This window comes from Sapajus apella, unplaced genomic scaffold, assembly GCF_009761245.1.
Source record: "Sapajus apella isolate SASKATOON/1434 unplaced genomic scaffold, GSC_monkey_1.0 scaffold29, whole genome shotgun sequence".
Classification (NCBI taxonomy): domain Eukaryota; kingdom Metazoa; phylum Chordata; class Mammalia; order Primates; family Cebidae; genus Sapajus; species Sapajus apella.
The window spans coordinates 22,791,856-22,810,891 of NW_022436969.1; the positions used below are offsets into that span (position 1 = coordinate 22,791,856).

Consider the following 19,036-nt stretch of genomic DNA (forward strand, 5'->3'; position numbering starts at 1 on the left):
GGACACGGCGGGGAGCGGTTGGGTCCGCCCCGAGCGGGGAGGGTGAAGCGCCACGAGAGGGGTGGGGCCAGAGATGAAGCGCGGGGAGGGGCGAGGCTCGGCACTGATTGGTGTTCAGAGCAAGCCCAGAGGGGCGGGGCCAGGCATGGGGCGCTCCGCAGGACTGGGCCGGGCTTGGCGCGGGGCGGGACCAGGAGCAGCGTGCGGGTGCAGGGCGGGGCCTGGAGCGGCAAGGGGCGGGGAAGAGAAGAGAGGGGGCGGGGCCGAGAAGAGAGGGGGCGGGGCCTGGCTCTGCGAGGGGCGGGGCGAGGGGCGCGGGCGCGGGGCCGGGCTTGGCAGGGGGGGGGGCGGGGGGGGGGGCGGGGAGCGGGGAGCTGAAAGCGCGGCTCCCGCGGCCCGCTGTATCCCCTTCCCGCTCGTGCTGCTGTGGGACAGGCGGCGGACTAGGCGCAGAGCTGCGGGAGCAGGCAGAGGGAGTGTGGAGCCTGGAGGCGGGACGGCGGGATCCGGTGGGAGCCGGGGTCCCGCCGAGGGGGGCTGGAGGTGGCGGGGCCCTGTGAGGCGGCGATGAAGCCCAGCGGTGAGGACCAGGCGGTGCCCGCGGCCGGCCCCTGGGAGGAGTGCTTCCAGGCGGCAGTGCAGCTGGCGCTGCGGGCGGGACAGGTGAGCGCCACGGCTCGGCTCGAAACTCCCGGCGGAGCGGAAGCGCGTGGGCCGCAGGAGCCGCCTGGAGCGGCGGGGTCCTGGCGCGCAGCCGGCGGGCCCCGGGGGTCCGCACCTGAGGGAGCAGAGCGCCGCGCGGTGAAGGAGCCTTTGTGCTGGTGTCTTGGACACACCTTCCCCGCCCTTCCCCAGCCCAGGAGCCCGGGGGGCGAGCCCCTCTGCTTTGGGGTTGAGCGGCTAACGTGACCTTTGCGTTTGAGCGAGTGGTCAGAAAGTAGGAATCTCTACACGGCTAGCGTACCGGGCTGATTTTTAGGAACCTATGAATGGATTCTGCTCTCGGGAGCAAGCCTGGGGCTAAGCCCCAGCCGTGTGGGGATCTGGCTGGGCTGCAGTTTGTCCTGGCTCCAGCATCCTCAGCCCAAGCTTACCCTGACCCACAGCCTGAAAGTGGCTACACTTCGCGGTGGGCACGGATTCTGAGTTCAGGAGGAACTTGTTACACTGCCCGGAAGGATGTAAACCGAGCCTCAGAGCCACCGAAAACTAGGGAGCAGGTTTAAAATGGAATGCAGCTCCTCTCTTCTCTTTTTCATTTTTGTGATTGTTTCTTCCACCTTCCTCAGTGCCTGACACACCGTCAGGACTGGGAGGCAAGCGAGTGTTGGTTTTCCCAGCGTTGTAAGATGGCTTACTCCGTGTTTGTCTCTTAAGTAGTGATTGTGGGCCGGGCGCAGTGGCTCACGCCTGTAATCCCAGCATTTTGAAAGGCCGAGGCAGGTGGATTACTTCAGGTCAGGAGTTAGAGACCAGCCTGGCCAGGATGGTAAAAACCCATCTCTACTAAAAATACAAAAATAGCCGGGCGTGGTGGCGCACGCCCGTAGTCCCAGCTACTTGGGAGGCTAAGGCAGGAGAATCGTTTGAACCCAGGAGGGGGAGGTTGCAGTCAGCCGAAATGTAAATCGCGCCATTGCATTCCAGCCTGGGGCAACATAACTTCATCTCAAAAAAAAAAAAAAAAAAAAAAAAGATGTGATTGTTTCCGGGGATCTGGGGATATGTGGTGTGTTGTGGGCAGATTGGCCTTTTATATTTAAACAGCATTTTTTCTTTTTCTTTTCTTTTTTTTTTTTTTTTTTTTTTTTTTGAGGTCTGGCAGTTTGAACATGCTGTACCGGTTTTCTCTAGATATTAAAATAAGACTGTTACCAACCTAAAATTTGAAGTGAGTTGTTACAAAGTATGGATAGTGCTTTACCTTGGTGCAAATCCTCTAATCCTGTTTTTACTAAGTGGACACGTTTTTTGTTGAAGGGCCTGCCTTCCCTCTGGTTTTAAGGACCCAAGACTCAGCCTGTAAAGAATGAATGAATTTAAAAGTGTTGTGAAACTCCATCCTTTGACCTGACCCTTTCCTGTAGGAAAAGGAGGACCCTAAACCTTCCTGCAAGGCAGATGAAGCTTGTAGCTTCCGCGCAAGTGTTCTTCCTGGAAAGCAGGTCTGCTGTGTGCATGAAACACGGCCTCTCCTTCCCTCCTTTCCTGCCTCCTAGCTTTCCTTCCAGAGCAAGCATCAGCCAGATATTGAGGAACTTTTAGGTTCTACCAAAAACCTTTCCTTTCTTGAGGCATTGAGAAGCCAGCTTAGGATTCAGATGCTGCTGTGTAAACCCTGGTGATTAACGTTAAGTTAGAGGTTTCTGTACTTTTCAAATTTAGGTCCTTGAAGAAACAGATTTTTAAATTTTGTGTTATTATTTAACAAATGTGCATCAGGAACTTGCAATAGAGCAGGGACAGTTTTAAGGCTCCTATGACTTTTAACTTATTTAAGAGATAGTTCATGTCTTTGCAACTTGCCAACAACAAAAAAAGCTTTTTTTTTAAACGCAGGAGAGGGTTGAAATAAAGATGCTTCCATTAGGAGTCCGGTCAGGAAGCCCGGGCTGCTGGGGCTCCTCCTCGGGCATTATGCGGATGCTTCCTGCCTGCCGGGCAGTGCTGAGGGAATGGCTGGAATGGTTTGCAGCAGGGACAAACAGAAGCCACACAAGGTCATCGGAACCTGTGTAAAGAGGGACAGATTGTCTTCTAATGCAATCGGGTGCTGATTGGAGAAAACACATCCTTTAGCCAAATGGCTTGGTTCGGGTATAAAGGTTGTGAGTGGTGATCCTTTTGGAATCCTCCTTAGTAAAAAGCGTGTTGGCAAAATTGCTGTGGCCCCAGATGTCCACCCTTCACCAGCACCTAGCATTCTGCTGCTCTATTGTTAGCTTCTCTCAGTTGCCCCTGAGATGGAATCTGGGCTCTAGATGCTGAAAGGTGAGGGAGTGGAGGGAGGGACCTCCCAAGAGTTAAAGGCGCACTGTCCCTTCTCTCTAGATACTGGTTCCACTCAAGGTGGCCCGGGAAAAGCTGCTACCATCTCTCCTCTGCCTCAATCCTAGGAGGCTTCCCTGTCCCAGGGGTTAGACTCCCAATTCCCTCGCCTGCCCCCTCCGTGGCTCTGTGCTGTTCTTCCTTCAGTGACCCTGGGGGTCATCCCTGCTCTTCCAGTTCCAGCCACCCACATCCTGACGGTGGGTTTTAGGGAGGGAATGACCACAGCCCCACCTCAAGTACAGATGACAGCCTTCACCAACGTGGGTGCTTGTTATCTTTTATGTGATGTATGAATAGAAGTATGGTAGACAGCTCTGCCTTTAAAATCCCCCCATGGGGTTGAGCCAGTTTTGTTGGGCCAGAAACTTAGACAATTTCAGGGGTCCTCTTTAAGAAAATGCAAAGTTGGTCCAGCATGGTGGCCCAAGCCTGTAATCCCAGCACTTTGGGAGGCCGAGGCGAGTGGATCACCTGAGGTCAGGAGATTGAGACCAGCCTGGCCAACATGGTGAAACCCTGTCTCTCCTAAAAATACAAATATCAGTTGGGCATGGTGCATTTCTGTAATCCCAGCTACTCATGAGGCTGAGGCTGGAGAATTGCTTGAACCCAGGATGCCAGGGATGCAGTGAGCCTAGATTGTGCCACTGCATTCCAGCCTGGGCGATAAGAGCGAAACTCTGTCTCAAAAAAAAAAAAAAAAAGAAAGAAAGAAAATAAAAAATTTAGATATAAGATTATTTAGAATAAGAATTGTCGCATCTACAAATTTTTAAGATGCTAAGAAATACTGCACATATCACAAAATACACAAAAATAACAGTTCTTTCACTGCTTCTCATATTTCTGTAATACTTTTTCCTCTTTTTTTGGCTTCATACTGTTTGTAGAATGACAATGGTTTTGTAATAGTTTATATGGGGAGAACAGAAAGATAAATTCAGCCTTTCCTGTAGCTTGGCCGATTGAAATTTATTACTGATAATTTAGAAAAGTTAATTTAGGCTTCAAACTTGCTATTGGTAACAATTGGCTATGTGTATTTTTAGGATGCCACCAAATTGAGAACCTTCTATGAATTTTTTATACATTAGTTATAAGCCAGTCTGTTTTTCACAGACTTGCTTCTGGCTCTATGCAGTTGAAATCTGGTTTCTTTCTGTGATCCACACATTTTCAGTGCCGCGCCTGTGTCCACCTCACATGTTCCTGCTCACATAGACGCAGCCAGTCTAGAGTGGCACTATGGGAACTTCCATTGCATGGTATTTTATTATGTGAGTATATCACTATTCATTCAACTGTTTTATTTATTTATTTTGAGACGGAGTTTCGTTCTTATTACCCAGGCTGGAGTGCAATGGCACGATCTCGGCTCGCCGCAGCCTCTGCCTCCTGGGTTCAAGCAATTCTCCTGCCTCAGCCTCCCGAGTAGCTGGGACTACAGGCGCGCACCATGACCAGCTAATTTTTGTATTTTTAGTAGAGACGGGGTTTCACCATGTTGACCAGGATGGTCTCGATCTCTTGACCTCGTGATCCACCTGCCTCAGCCTCCCAAAGTGCTGGGATTATAGGCGTGAGCCACTGCGCCTGGTCTGTTTTATTTTTTAAATTTATTTATTTATTTATTTTTTTCAGATGGAGTTTTACTGTTGTTGCCCAGGCTGGAGTGCAATGGTGTGATCTTGGCTCACCGCAACCTTTGCCTCCTGGGTTCAAGCAGTTCTCCTGCCTCAGCCTCCCAAGTAGCTGGGATTACAGGCATGCGCCACCATGCCCCGCTAATTTTGTATTTTAGTGCAGACGGGTGTTTCTCCATGTTGGTCAGGCTGGTCTCGAACTCCTGACCTCAGGTGATCCGCCCGACCTGGCCTCCCAAAGTGCTGGGATTACAGGTGAGAGCCACCTTGCCTGGCCTATTTATTTTTGAGATGGAGTCTCGCTCTGTCGCCTAGGCTGAAGTACAGTGGCATGATCTTGGCTCACTGCAACCTGTGCCTTCCAGGTTCAAGCAATTCTCGTGCCTCAGTCTCCCGAGTAGCTGGGTTTGCAGGTGCACACCACCATGCCTGGCTAATTTTTTTATTTTTATTAGAGACAGGGTTTCACCACGTTGGCCAGGCTGGTCTTGAATCTCTGACATCAAGTGATCCACCTACCTCGGCCTTTTAAAATGCTGAGATTACAGGCATGAGCCACCGGGCCTGGTCATTTATTTTTATTTTTATTTTTTTTGGGATGAAACCTAGCTCTCTTGCTCAGGCTGGAGTGTGGTGTTATGATCTCAGCTCACCACAGCCTCTGCCTCCTGAGTTCAAGCAATTTTGCCTCAGCCTCCCAAATAGCTGGATCTACAGGCATGAGCCACCACTTCTGGCTAATTTTTGTATTTTTAGTAGAGATGAGGCTTCACCGTATTGGTCAGGCTGATCTCAAACTCCTGACCTCAAGTGATCCACCCACCTTGGCCTCCCAAAGTGCTGGGATTATAGGCACGAGCCACCGTGCCAGGCCTCATTCAACTCTTGAGCAAACTAGATAATATCGAGTTTGGAGTTAATACGGATAATGTTGCTGTGAACATTCTTGCACATGTCTTTTGATTATGTATGTATGCATTTCTGTTGTGATTTATTAATAGTCGGAGTAGAATTGCTATGTCATTGGGAATGTAAATTCTGCCAAGTAGTTCTCTAAAGAGGATATACCAAGATACACTTCACCCTGCAGTGTGTGAGGGCTCCCATTTCCCCACGTCTTCCACAGCACTTGGTATGGTCTATCTTTTATATTGTAGCCATCCTGATGGGCTTGAGGTGGCATTTTATTGTGGTTTTCATTTGCGTTTCTTAGGTAATTAACGAACTTAAATGCACATGTTTATTGGCTTCTTTGATATTGTTTGCTTTTAAGATGATGGTACTAAAATACTGATTAGAAATGTATTCATCCAACAAAGAATCATTGAACAATTCGGAAAAGGACATTAGCCTTTTTACTCTGAGTGTGAGGGGAGGTTTGGGGCAGAGTCCTGTGTGGGGCTTTACAGGACTCTATGCAGGGGGACCACCCTGGCTGCTGCATGGGGCCCTGTGTAGGACACTAGGGGGACCAGAGTCAGGTATCTGATAGGAAGCCACGTGAGAAATGGTGGATTTGACTGGGGTGCAGCGAAGAAGGAACATTTATTTTGAAGGCTGAGATGACAGGGTTTGTCGCTGGGTTGGATGTGGGGTGTGAGAAAGAGAGGAGACAAGGATGACTTTAAGGGTTTAGGCCTGAAAAACTGGTTAAATGGATTTGCTACTTCCCAAGATGGCAAAACTGCAGGAGGAACAGGTTGGAGATGGGAGTGGAGTGTTTTCTTCTGGTCAGGGTAAGCTTGAATTGCCAGTAGATTTCTTATTGTTTTGAGACAGGGTCTCGCTTTGTTTCCTTGGCTGGAGTGCAGTGGTACAATCACAGCTTCCACCTCCTGGGCTCAAGTGATCCTCTCACCTCAGCCTCCCGAGTAGCTGGGACTACAGGCATGCGTCGCCATGCCTGGATAATATTTTTTAATTTTTGTAAAGACAGGGTTTCACTAAATGGAGATGTTGCATTTGGATCCAAACTGATGGCAGAGATGCCGTGTGGAGGTCACGGTCCTGGAGATGGTATTTAGGGCCATGCCCTGGACAGGAGGAGAGCAGGCTTGACTGCTGATGGGCTTTGCTGTCAGACGAGCCCAGGTCAGGCTCCCGTTTGCCTCCTTGGGATCCTCACAAATGCCAGTTTGTGGAGGTCATTTTTGAAGTGGTTCATTTCTCCAGAAAAGGCTTCCCCACTCTTCCTGCCTGGGCTGAGCGCACCTGCTGCTGGAGGAAGAGGAGGCAGGAGGAGGAAAGGAGGCAGTGGTGACGGCCTTGAGCCCCTGCCTTGCCTGGTCCACGCCTCCAGTGTCTGCTTAGCTCCACAGGGTGGGGTCAGCCTACATGAGAAATTCGAAAACTCGCCAACATTTCAGACAACAGCAGAGACAGAATTCCTGTGAGACAGCAGCTGGCAGGCACAGAGTAGCAGCTGTCCCTTCGGTGGGGCGGGGGCCGCACATGGTCTCCAAGTGTCCGAGGCTCACTGCTTTGACCTTGTCTGAGAGGTCCCTGCCATTTCCTACCTACTTTGCTAACAAAAACTGCCTGAGAAGCAGCAGGAGGGCAGAAGGCACTGTCCCTGCCACTGGCCAGCCTCATCCTAGCCCTCAGCACTCTGGAGCACCAGAGAGGTCCCACCTGTGCCCCCTTAAGGAGAGGCTGGTAAAGACCTCATCCCCATGGGAAGAGTGAGTCCTGGACTCAACTGTAGCTCACTGCAGCCCTGAGATAGTCACTTGCTTGCCCAAATGAAGCGCTGCCCAGGGGAGATTACTGTCTTTGGAGTTTTGGGGAGAAGGGTGGGTAAAATCACTCAGCCAGAGGATGGAGAGGTTGCTAGTAAGATACAGGCCCCAATCTCCCCGAGCTTTAGGGGTAGAGGAAGGCAGGAGCTTAAAGGCACTGGGAGCTGAGACTTGGAGGAGAGGGGAGTTCAGGATTCCAGGCCCCTCCCTGTCTCCTGGACCCTCCTGGGCCCAGTGGAGACTGGAGCCTGGAGCCTGGAGCCTGGTTTGCGTCTTCTTTCTACTGTGAGAGGTGGGGAAAGGCCTTGGTCCCTAGGCAGAGCCAGTTTCAGGATCCTGTGTCCACTGTCCCAGCCTGCTGTGAGCACTGCAGGAGGCCGTCTGCACAGTGGTGCCCTGCCCTTGGGCTCACCTCTCATGTGAGTGATGGAGGAGGTGCAGACCTGGCCAGTCGCTGGTCACCACAGTGTGCAGGTGGACTGGGAGGCCATCCCAATGCCTGGTATGTGGACAACTTTCTGGAGGAAGTTACAGCTGAGGGTGTCTTTAGAAAGAAAAGCAGGAGTCAGCTAGGAAAGTTCGGTGATGGTCTTGGGGAGGGGAGAGGGAAGAAGAGGGATCGGGACTGGTAGAGAAGATGAAAAGCGGAAGGGGAAAAGAGAGCACAGCACCTAGGACCTGCAAGAAATGCCCTTTGGCTGAAGCTTGAGGTGGGAGAGAGGAGGTCAGTACTTGGGGGCCCTGTGTGGAGGGCAGAGTTGCAGGTGGGTGTCCTGCTCGAACTGATGGGGTGTGGCGCTTGGGTGCTGTGAGTTGGGGTGGACTTGATGATGAGTCGTACATTGAGGGAGACATAGGAATAAAGGACTACTGGGTTTCTGGCTCATGCAGCTGGCGGGCTGTCATTGCTGTTGAGAGAAATGTGAGCTGGAGAGGGATTAGGAAGTGATCAGTTGTGATGGCTACAGCCGTGGGGTCAGCTCTGTTTAGCGGTGGAGGACTTGGACTGTGGTGCTGGGATCCCTTTTCCTGTGCCCTTTTCCTGTGCTGCGGGATCTTGGGCAACTGCCTCCATTTCTTTGTGCCTCTGTTTCCTCATCTTTAGCATGAGGAGAATAAGTTTTGCTGTCCTCAGAGTTACTGTGTGGAGTATATGTGCAGGTGAACTGCTCAGAACGGCACGGGGGAGAGGAAGCGCTCTGTAAGCGTGAGCTCAGGCCATGGAGTTGGGGAGGGTGTGAAGAAGTGGAGGCCATCTCCAGGGAGCTCAGCTGCTGGGGCAGTCCCGAGGGCTTGCAAACGCCCACTTTCAAGGAATGGTGGAAGATGAGCCGCAGAATGGTGGGGATCTAGGAGGAAAGCCATGAGAGGAGGTAGGGGCCACAGCCACGGGCCCTGCAACACAGAGAATGCAGCTGGGATGCGGGTGACGGGTGGCTGCTGGCGTGGGTATGGGAGGTGCCAGTGGCTTGTCAGGGCAGAGGGCGAGTAGAGATGAAGGTGAGGAGAAATATAGTCACGAGGCTGAAGGAGGTGCTGAGGATTGGAGAGCCTGAGGCGGGCTGGCCTGAGAGCCACCTCTGCTTGGATGGGTTCCTCCTCTTCCTCCTGGGGTTGAGATCATGCAGAGATTTGCAATGTGTGAACAGCTGTGAAATGCTGACCACTTGTGCCACATGACACCATATGATAGGCATGTTATTACTTGGGTGTCTGATGAACTGTTAGGTTTTATTGTCACCTTTATCAGCGTTCTTCAGAGAAACAGGCCTGGCAAGAGGCAGGTGGGTCCAGTCTGCAGAGTGGGTTGGCAGCTGGAGACCCAGGGAGAGAGCTGATGTTCCAGTTCGCAGGCCATAGGTCAGGAGGAGCTTAGCAGTCCCACGGCCACCTGCCAAGAGCCCCTTCTTACTTGCGGGAGGGTCAGCTTTTTCATTCTGTTTGGGCCCTCAGCTGATTGGACGAGGCCCGCCCACATGAAGTAGGGTGATCTACGTTCCTGATTAGGATGCTGACACCTGGCCAGGCACCATAACTCATGCCTATAATCCCAACACTTTGGGAGGCTGAGGTGGGCAGATCATTTGAGGTCAGTGGTTCTAGACCAGTCTGGCTAACATGCTGAAACCCCATTTCTACTAAAAATACAAAAAAGTTAGCTGGGCGTGGTGGTGCATGCTTGTATTCCCAGTTACTTGGGAGTTTGAAGCAGGAGAATCGCTTGAACCCAGGAGGGCTTTTTTTAAATTTTATTTTTCAAAAAAAAAAGATGCTGACACCCTTACAGAAACACTTTTTAATTTTTTTTTTTTTTTTTTTTTTTTTTAGATGGAGTCCTGCTGTGTCTCCCAGGCTGGAGTGCAGTGGTGAAATCTTTGTTCACTGCATCCTTTGCCTCCTAGGCTCAAGCGATTCTCCTGCCTCAGCCTCCTTAGTAGCTGGGATTACAGACGTGCGCCAGCACACCCAGCTCATTTTTGTATTTTTAGTAGAGACAGGGTTTTGCCATGTTGGCCAGGCTGGTCTTGAACTCCTGATCTCAGGTGATCTGCCTGCCTTGGCCTCCACAGTGCTAGGATTACAGGTGTGAGCCATTGTGCCTGGCCCAGAACAATGCTTTACCAAATATCTGTGCTCCGCATAGCTCAGTCAAGTTGACATGTTAAAGTAACCATCACACCACGATTCAGTGGTGTTGCAGTAAATCTGGAAGCATAAACATGAGGCGTGTTGTCAGGCGCACACCTCCAGTGGCCACCTTCCTGACCTGACAGAGAGAAAGACACGTCACCTATTGAAACTGCACTCTGGCAAGGCTCCAGCGTGCTGCTTCTTGGGTGATGTGCAGGGCCTGGGTTCCGGAGCACATGCCACCTGCCCTGCAGTGACAGGCATGAAGGTCGGATGGGACAGGAACACAAGACCAAGGTGGGGTGAGACAGGAAAGACATTTGGATATCTCCATGAATATGTCAGCCTGGGATGTCTCTGAAGCTGGAGTTGATGGTGACCTTTTCTTTTAGATTTGAAATTCAGGCTTCAGTGACTTCAGGCCCATATTTTATATGTTATATATTAACAGAATTCTACTGGAAGGAGAGTCCCAAGCCAGGGGGTCTGTGAAGTGCATGCTTAGTTAGCGAGTAGCTGAAAAACATTAATTAAAAACCAGTATACCTAACTTATTGCTGGTGGAATAAGAGTGTTTAAAATCTCTAAGACTGAGGGAAAATAGCCATGGTAAAGGGGTTCAGTGGAAACTGAACCAGTAACCCCACGTGCTCCCCCGCTCTGTGGATGTGATCCTGGCTAAAAGGCAGGGCTGCTTGAGTCTCACTGATTTTAGAAATACAGCACTTTTCATCAGCTTTTCTCTTAGCATAGGACTATTTGTGAATTAAACTTTTCTTAACCTAGTATTTTAGCATCCCCTTTGCAACTTGCACATTGTATGTATGTTACGTTCTTATTTTTTGTCATAAGTCATTAAATTTTCTCAGATACGTGTTCTCACCACTGATACTGTTCTATGTGTAAATCAATCAGTTTGTGTACCAAGACCTTTTGGTACAATACCTCCTGTGATTCTTAAAACACCCCAATGTCTTAGATATACTGTTATTACAGAAGAGGAAACTAAGGCCCTGAGAACCCATGTAGAACTGGAATTCAGAACTGTCTGATTCTAGAGTATACTTTATCCCCCTCTATTCCCACTGATACTATGAAACTGCTGAAAACAAGGATTACATCCTAGAGGGGAATTTTTCATATGCATCTTCTTCATGAAGAGCTACAGGACAGACCTTCTGAGTTTACTTAGGTTAGCTTAGTGTCATTGTCTGTTGGTGACTGAAGGAAGCTACCTTGTGCAGCCCCCCTGCGTGCAACGCCCCCGAGTACATCTGGTAAAGCCTCCTCTGGTGCATATGAGTGCGTGTCGCTGGTATCATTCCCCTGCCTGGGGTGAGGGTAGTGTCTGGAGCTACTGGGATGAAATGCAGAGTTCCCAACCTGGAGGAGTGCATGGTCCAGTGTAGGGGACAGGGCAGTGGCCAAGTACAGTGGGTTATGTAGTATAGTAGCTGACCCAGAAAAGGGGCCTCAGCCAGACCAGTGGGCGGACGGCCACACGAGTGGCTTCCTGGAGGAGCTGTGCTGGAGTAGGTGGAAGCTGAGATCACAGAGAGGCAGGAGGTATCCAGGGATGTCACTGCAGGCACAAGGGACATCATGTCCAAAGACACAGAGGTGTGGGAGGGAGAAAATCCCAGGGGGCTTGAACCTGGCATGGGGCGTGTGGCCCTGGCTGGGTGGGAATTGCCTTGCACACCTGACGCAAGACAACAGCCCGATGGTGAGGCCAAGTCTAGTGGGAGAGGCTGGCCACAGGGTCACCTGCCGTGCTGCTAGGAGGCACAGGCATGTTGGAGCCCTGTGGCTGGCCTCCTAACACACCCACAAAAAAAGCCATCAGAGAAACTGCGGGAATAAATATTAATAAAATCAGAAAATAGTTAATACTTTAAAAGATCATGAAGGCAGGGTGTAGTGGCTCACACCTTAATCCCAGCACTTTGGGAGGCTGAGGCGGGAGGATCACTTGAGGTCAAGAGTTTGAGACCAGTCTTGTCAATATAGTGAGACCTCACTTCTCCAAAATAAAAATAAAAATAAAAATGAGCCGGGCATGGTGGCACATGCTTGTAGATGCAGCCACTGGGGAGGCTGAGGCAGGAGTATTGCTTGAGTTCAGGAGGTCAAGGCTACAGTGAACCAAGATTGTGCCATTGCACTCCACCTGGGGCAACAGAGAGACCCTGTCTCAAGAGAAAAATAACAGCATAATACAACACAGCGTCCTGGCTCTGATTCTATACCTCTTCCCACTCTGTATTTAATGACTGGGCCCATTTTCCTGGGGGGCACATCCAGATTGCAGCAGACATTCTCCAGGCTGCCCCCAGGGCCTCAGCACACATGTCCTCCACACACACAGCTGTGTATGTTTTGAATGTGGAAAACTGAGTGCATAAATACCGGCGAGCTTAGATAAGGTGACACGGAGTACCTATTAAAAGGTCTTCTAGTGTTTAGTTAACTGTGAGCTCAGCGTGCAGCAGCCAAGGACTCTTTATGCATCCACTCAGCAGGTCTTTCTGGAGACCCCTGTGTGGCAGCCCCCATGCCGGCTGTACCATGACTTTTTGGAGGTGGACGGAGAGAGAAGGGCAGTGTTCCTTACCCAGGCTGGTTGAGCAGATGCATGGAATGATAAGTGCTGTGGGTGCCAGTTGGTGGTTTGCGTAAGCGCTGTAGTCACAGTCGGGCAAGTGCCCCCTCTGCCCGCAGAAGCTGGAGACTCCTCGTGGAAGGTGGTGTTTGAACTGAGTCATAAGGGAGGAGGACAGTGGGCTGGCTGAGGCCGCCAGTGCCGGTTCCATCAGGAGACTCCAGGATGAGGGATAACGTGTGGCAGGGCCATGGGGTTCTCAAAGCTTGGAGGTGAGGGGAGCTGAGAAAGGAGGGATTGGGGAAGGTGCACAGCTGCTCGGCTGATGGTTTGGTTTCTTCACAGAGGCCAGTAACAGGAGCAGGTGAAGTCTAGTTAGTTAGAGGTATGGGAGTGGGGCGGTCTGCTCCACGAAGTCACCCAGACACCCAGCTTCCTTCTCCCTTGTTGCTCCAAGGTTTTCTCTTCCTGCATAGACAGCACACCTACTTTGTAGCCTGTGGCAAGGGGGAACGGAACACAAGGAAGTGCAAGGCAATGTCCTTTTGAGGATGTGACTCAGAAGCTGCAGATCTTGCTTCCAGTCCCATCCTCTGGGGCAGAACTTGGTGCTGAGGCTGCACGTATCTGCATGGGAGGCATGGCGTGCAGATTGCGAGGTGGCTCTGTGCTTGCTCCAACTTGGGGGTTCTGTTCCTAAAAGGAAGAAAGGGATACTGGGCTTTTGGGATCAAATGGTCTCTGCTGCAAGGACAAATCTGGAAGCTATTGTATGCTCCCTTTCGGGGGGTTTTGACTTTATCCACATAGTGACAGGGCGCCACCAAGTGCTCTGCTGGGGAGATGCGTGGTCACTGTGAGTGTTTTAGGAAGTGCGTCTGGCTGTGCCGGGACAGTGCATGAAGCAGATGTGGTCAGGCTCCAGGAGGTGGGACTCGTGGATGGAGGCACTGGATCTTTTCAACAGGGCAACCAGAAAAACAGCCAGACAGAAGGACCTGGGTTGTCAGCACTCACATAGTCACGTGTTCCAGTTTGGAAAAATGTTGCATAGTCTATTCAAGCAGCCCAGTGTATGTTTTATTCATTCTTTCAAAGAACTCTGTGTACCTGTTGAATGCCAGGGAGCATTCCTCATGCTAGGGATACAGCGGGGAAGCAGAAAGAGCTCTGCTCTCAGGAGCTGCCTGGGAGAGACAGTCAACAACAAAACAGACAGGAAGGACGGTTTCAGATGGGATACGATAAGTTGTACAAGAACCAGAAAACAGGAAGTCCCTGGGGCAGAAACAGATTTAGTTAGGATCAGTGATAAAACCCCAGAGCGAAGCCGGAGAGCACCTTGGGGCTGACCTGTTGGAAGTGAGCTGTGAAGAGTTGGCCCTGGGATTTGGAATTTGGAGTTTTCCAAGGGCCCTGGGGCTTGGGATTTGTTCTGTGAGCAGCAGGAAGCCATTGGATCATTTTCTGCAGTAGTAAAGTGATCTGATGTGATTGGGGTCTGAAGATTCCCTGTCCAGCTGCTGCATGGAGGCTGCAAGGGTGGACGATTGGAATGCTATCCACACTTGGAGGTAGCTTCGCGGCCGTTCCCCCTGTGGGGATGCCACAAGCATGAAGTAAAGCGGCTGTCTCCTCAGCTGGTGGTCCTGGGTGGAGTTCCCGGACTCACTGGGGGTGCTGGTTCAAAACGTGGAGCCCCTCACCCCACCTGCCCACCCCCGCCTGCTGAGATGGAACGTCTTGGTCTCTTAGTGGCCCTCTTCACGTGGGGGTTTGAGAACCTGCTCTAGCCCTATGTTACTCAAGTGAGTAACATGCATCGGGATCACCCTAGAGCTTACCAGAAAGGCAGCTTTCGGACCCCAGTCAGACCTGTGCAGCCACAGTCTGCCCTTCCATGAGATCCCAGAGGCTCTGCTGCCATATCCTCTCTGGGGCTGTGTCCCCTGATTGGGGTGTCTTTCTCACCCTGCCTCTATGCACACGCTCCCCACAACCCCACGCCACACCAATACACACACCCAGAAATCCATACACACCCAGAGATACACAGAGTCACACACACCCTGTACACTGATACACACACATACAGAGATAGACATAGAGGCACACATACCCTGCATCCTCTCATACCGCAGCAACACACACACACACACACACCCTCAGAGATACACACAGAGACACACAGACACACACACACACACACACACACACACACACACACACAGATAGACATAAAGACACACTCTGCATCCCTTCACACCACAGCAACACACACATACACAGAAATCCATACGCACCCAAAGAGTCACACATAGACACACCACACCCTGCATCTTCCCACACCACACTGACACCACACACACAAAGAGATAGACATAGTGTGATGTGAACCTTTTCACACCACAGTAACATACACACACTGAGATACACACAGAGACACACACACCCTGACTCCCCCACACCACATGAACACACACTCATAGATACACAACAGAGACACACACATGCCCGGAATCACTGTGGCTACACATGAGATAAGCTTTGTGCCAAAGGCCTGTCTGGCCAGCTCAGAGTTGAGGGTTCTGGAGCATGGGCAGGTGCCACGGGAGCCACAAGTGAGGAGTGTGAGTCACAAACAAGGCCTGTGGAGCTTGATTTGTTGAGAGAGTGCTGTGTGCAAATTGGTGATTTAATAAAATTGACCTGGCGACGATGAGCAGGAACTGGCAAACCCTGGCCAGAGGCAGAGCCTGGGTGGTGGGAGCTGGGGGCTGTTGTAAGAATATGAAGTCCTGGAGTTATGGCTACCCGGAGGACGTGGCTATGTGGTCGCTGTATGCCTGTTTTTGGTATGACCTATCACACTCTGAATTTTCTATTATATGTATCTGTTATTTTTGCAACCAAGCTTAAAAGAAAAACTGCCTCAGCTCAATATGGGATGGGCCAGCTCTGGGATGCAGGCAATGAGAAGAGCAGGTGGACCCCGCATGGAGTGGAGCACATGGGAGGCTGAGTTTCGGGGGCTCCTGATTGTTCTGTAGAATTCCCCATGTGCTTCGTCTGGCAGCACAGGGCCTGGCGTGAGTGGGTCCTCAGTGCGTGCTTACCAGAAGCTTCTAGGGTGATGGACGTCACGTCTAGGTACCTGGCTAATTGATGGTCCTTTTGAGAGAAATACAAGATTTTGGGGTGTAACTGGTTTTGGAGGAAGGCTCTGAATTTGTGTTTAGGTGCCCTGATTTTGTCATCATGATGAGGGAGACACCAGGTTGTTGACAAACAGAAATGGGCAAGAGCTGGGCCCGGTGGCTCATTCTGTCATTTCAGCACTTTGGGAGGCAGAGGTGGGAGGATCAGTTGAGCCCAAGAGTTTGAGACCTGCCTGGCTAACATAGCAAGACCCTGTCTCTCCAAAAAATAAAAAATTAGCCAGGTACAGTACTAGTGCCTGTTGTTCCAGCTACTGGGGAGACTGAGGTGGGAGGGTTACTTGAGCCCTGGGGTTTGAGTTGCTGTCAGCTGTGATCGTGACACCACACTTTGGCCTAGGTGACAGAGAAAGACCTGGTCTTAAAACAAAAAGGAGAAAAAAGGCCCAGGCTGGACCAGAACTAGTCCCTCTGGAGGTGTCCAGTGACTGATTCGCCACTCTTTATCCCTTCCCGTTTGGGTTTTCCTGGGGTTCTTGGAGCCATCCCACTCCTTGCCCCTATGCTTAGCTGTGATAGGTGTAGACCAGTGTGTTGGCAGCTTGCACAGCTGTGGAGCCTGTGTCTGAGCTCAGCCCTGTGGATCCTGTGTGAACTCTGTGACAGCTGAGGCTGCTCCAACCCAGAGCAGCAGTGAGAGCTGGCCGTGGTTCCTGAAATACAGTTTAGCTCTCCTGGGTTCTCAGTGGGAACATTTGCAATCTAGATTTGAGGGCATATCCCATTTCATGGGATAAAGTGAATTAGGGAAAATAAGCTTTTGCTTTATACAGAGATCTCCTAAATTTGAATTCATGGGATTACATGGGGCACAGGTGTGTAACATGATCTTGTTTTGGGCAGTTCTTATGGAGGAAGTTTCATACTCTTTTCAAAACCCCTGTGTTTTTCTTTTACTCAAATAAAAATTGTTTCACAGGTGGGACAAAATAATTTCAAGCAGTGAGTCTGTTTTGTAAAAGAATAATGGTTGAGACATTAAGGCTCACTAGAAACCCAGAGAGCCTAGGCTGTGATACTAGCTCCGAGGTCAGTGATGTAAGAAGTCAGTGACCCACAGAGCCACGCCTGCTGCGCCCTCCCCATGGCAGGCTGAAAACAGAGCGGACTCAAAGGAGTAGAGAATTCTTTCGCCTGGGAAGAGGATGCTTGGACGTTTAACCCAGCTTCTGTACTTTTATTTTAGATCATCAGGAAGGCCCTGACTGAGGAAAAACGTGTCTCAACAAAAACATCAGCTGCAGATCTAGTGACAGAAACGGATCACCTTGTGGAAGATTTAATTATTTCGGAGTTGCGAGAAAGGTTTCCTTCACACAGGTAGGTGTATTTCTCTGGGAAACACCCTCAGTAACCCTTGTCACACTAATAGAGAAGGCAGGGTCTGCAGGGGTCAGGGGTCTCTGCCATTTGTTGATGTGGCCAGACATAAAGCCTTAAGCCACGCAGGCTGACCTGCGATCCGTCAGTTACTTAGTAAGCAAACTGAGCCCTGTTTTCATTCTTTTTACTGTCATCTTAACAACCATCATGTTGATACATCCTCTTAAGAATATCGTATGCTCAGGAAAAGCTCCTTGTACCCCTGTACTAAACCATTTGTTATTTCTGGAAGGACCCACTGGAAATGTGACCCATTCTAAGAAGCCTGGAGTGGTGATGTTCCCTGCTGGCCTGTGCCTGCTCAGCTGCCTGGGGAACTTTCCCAGGAGGCTGGGATGCCAAGTGGCACTGGCAGCTGCGTGGGGCCCTCGGCCCACCACCAGTGCTGAGCCATGCACACCCCCTTGCCCAGGCCAGAGGGCATGGTAGGAGTGGCTGCCACAGCCAGGTCCCAGAGCTGTCCTCACAGGAAGCCTATATGAGCATTTCTTAACGTTTTTGGAGTCACCTTTTAAGTATTTGATGCTAGCTATTGATCTTTTGTTCAGAAAAATTAAAATACTCACATAGCAATTTGGATAGAGTTCCAAGGGAGTCGTGAACCCCAGATTGAGACGTCCTCTTTAACTCTGGGGGGGCTCTGAGGCCCATCCCTCACCTCTGGAGTTCTGCAGTACAGATTTTGAAGACCAGTACCTTGGATGCAAGGCATCTTTTTTCTTCATTATGTAGAATTTCTTAAGGATGTTGGATTCTGGCTGGGTGCGGTGGCTCACGCCTGTAATCCCAGCACTTTGGGAGGCTGAGGCAGGTGTATCACAAGGTCAGGAGTTCAAGACCAGCCTGACCAACATGGTGAAACCCTGTCTCTACTAAAAATACAAAAATTAGCCAGGCGTGGTGGCGCATGCCTGCAATCCCAGCTACTCGGGAGGCTGAGGCCAGAGAATCGCTTGAACCAGGACCCAGGAGGTGGAGGTTGCAGTGAGCCGAGATTGAGCCACTGCACTCCAGCCTGGGCTACAGAGCGAGACTCCGTCTCAAAAAAAAAAGAAAAAAGATGTTGGATTCCTAAAACTGAATGCCAGTTATTGAATTTCTGGCTATAGAGTATTATAACTGTTGTGATCCGGGTTTATATGGACTTAGGTGGCAGAAATATAGACGTTAATCTCCCTCAGTGTCCATTCAGCACATGGTGGGCTTAAAATACTTTTCTTTACGTTGATTTTTAATGCATTTTTTAAGAGATAAGGTCTTACTCAGTTGCCCATGTTGGAGTGCAGTGGCGTGATCATAGCGTTGAACTCCTGGGTTCAAGTGATCCCCTTGGTTCGGCCTCTTGAGTAGCTGGTATTACAGGAGCCACTGCACCTGGCTCTCAGTATATTTTTTGTTGTTGTTGCTATGAATGATTATATGAAAGAACAAGCCAGTGTTAAAATACATACCTCCTTTTTTCCTGTTGTTTCCTTCTAACTAGTTAGGTTATCTCAAGCTAGGTTACCAGCTCTGCCTCTGAATTTCTGTCTACCAGTGGCTCATGTTTGTTTTGCTGACAACATTTGAGTTTAAGCTTCTCTTACTTTCTATTTCCTTACTCTGCTTAAGGTTGGGATCCCTGGCATCAGTTACAATGGTTATAGGATGTAAAATGTTTGCGATTTTTAAAAAACCTTTTAAAACATAATTTTAATTAAAGGGCAATATAAAAAGAATTTATCATAAGGATTTTTTGAGAGGAAACATGCTACAGTAACCAGCCAGCTG

At 50.3% G+C, this 19,036-nt stretch overlaps 1 protein-coding gene across 1 annotated transcript in view; it reads left to right on the plus strand.

Annotated features, from left to right (window-relative positions):
• Positions 1-320: 320 nt before the first annotated feature.
• The window catches only part of IMPA2 (inositol monophosphatase 2), a 57,222-nt gene continuing 38,506 nt past the window's right edge, over positions 321-19,036 (plus strand). The window contains exons 1-2 of the mRNA XM_032293413.1: positions 321-663; positions 17,070-17,203. Of these exons, the coding sequence (XP_032149304.1) occupies positions 568-663; positions 17,070-17,203 (230 nt within the window). The 5' untranslated portion in view covers positions 321-567. The remainder of the gene's footprint in view (positions 664-17,069; positions 17,204-19,036) is intronic.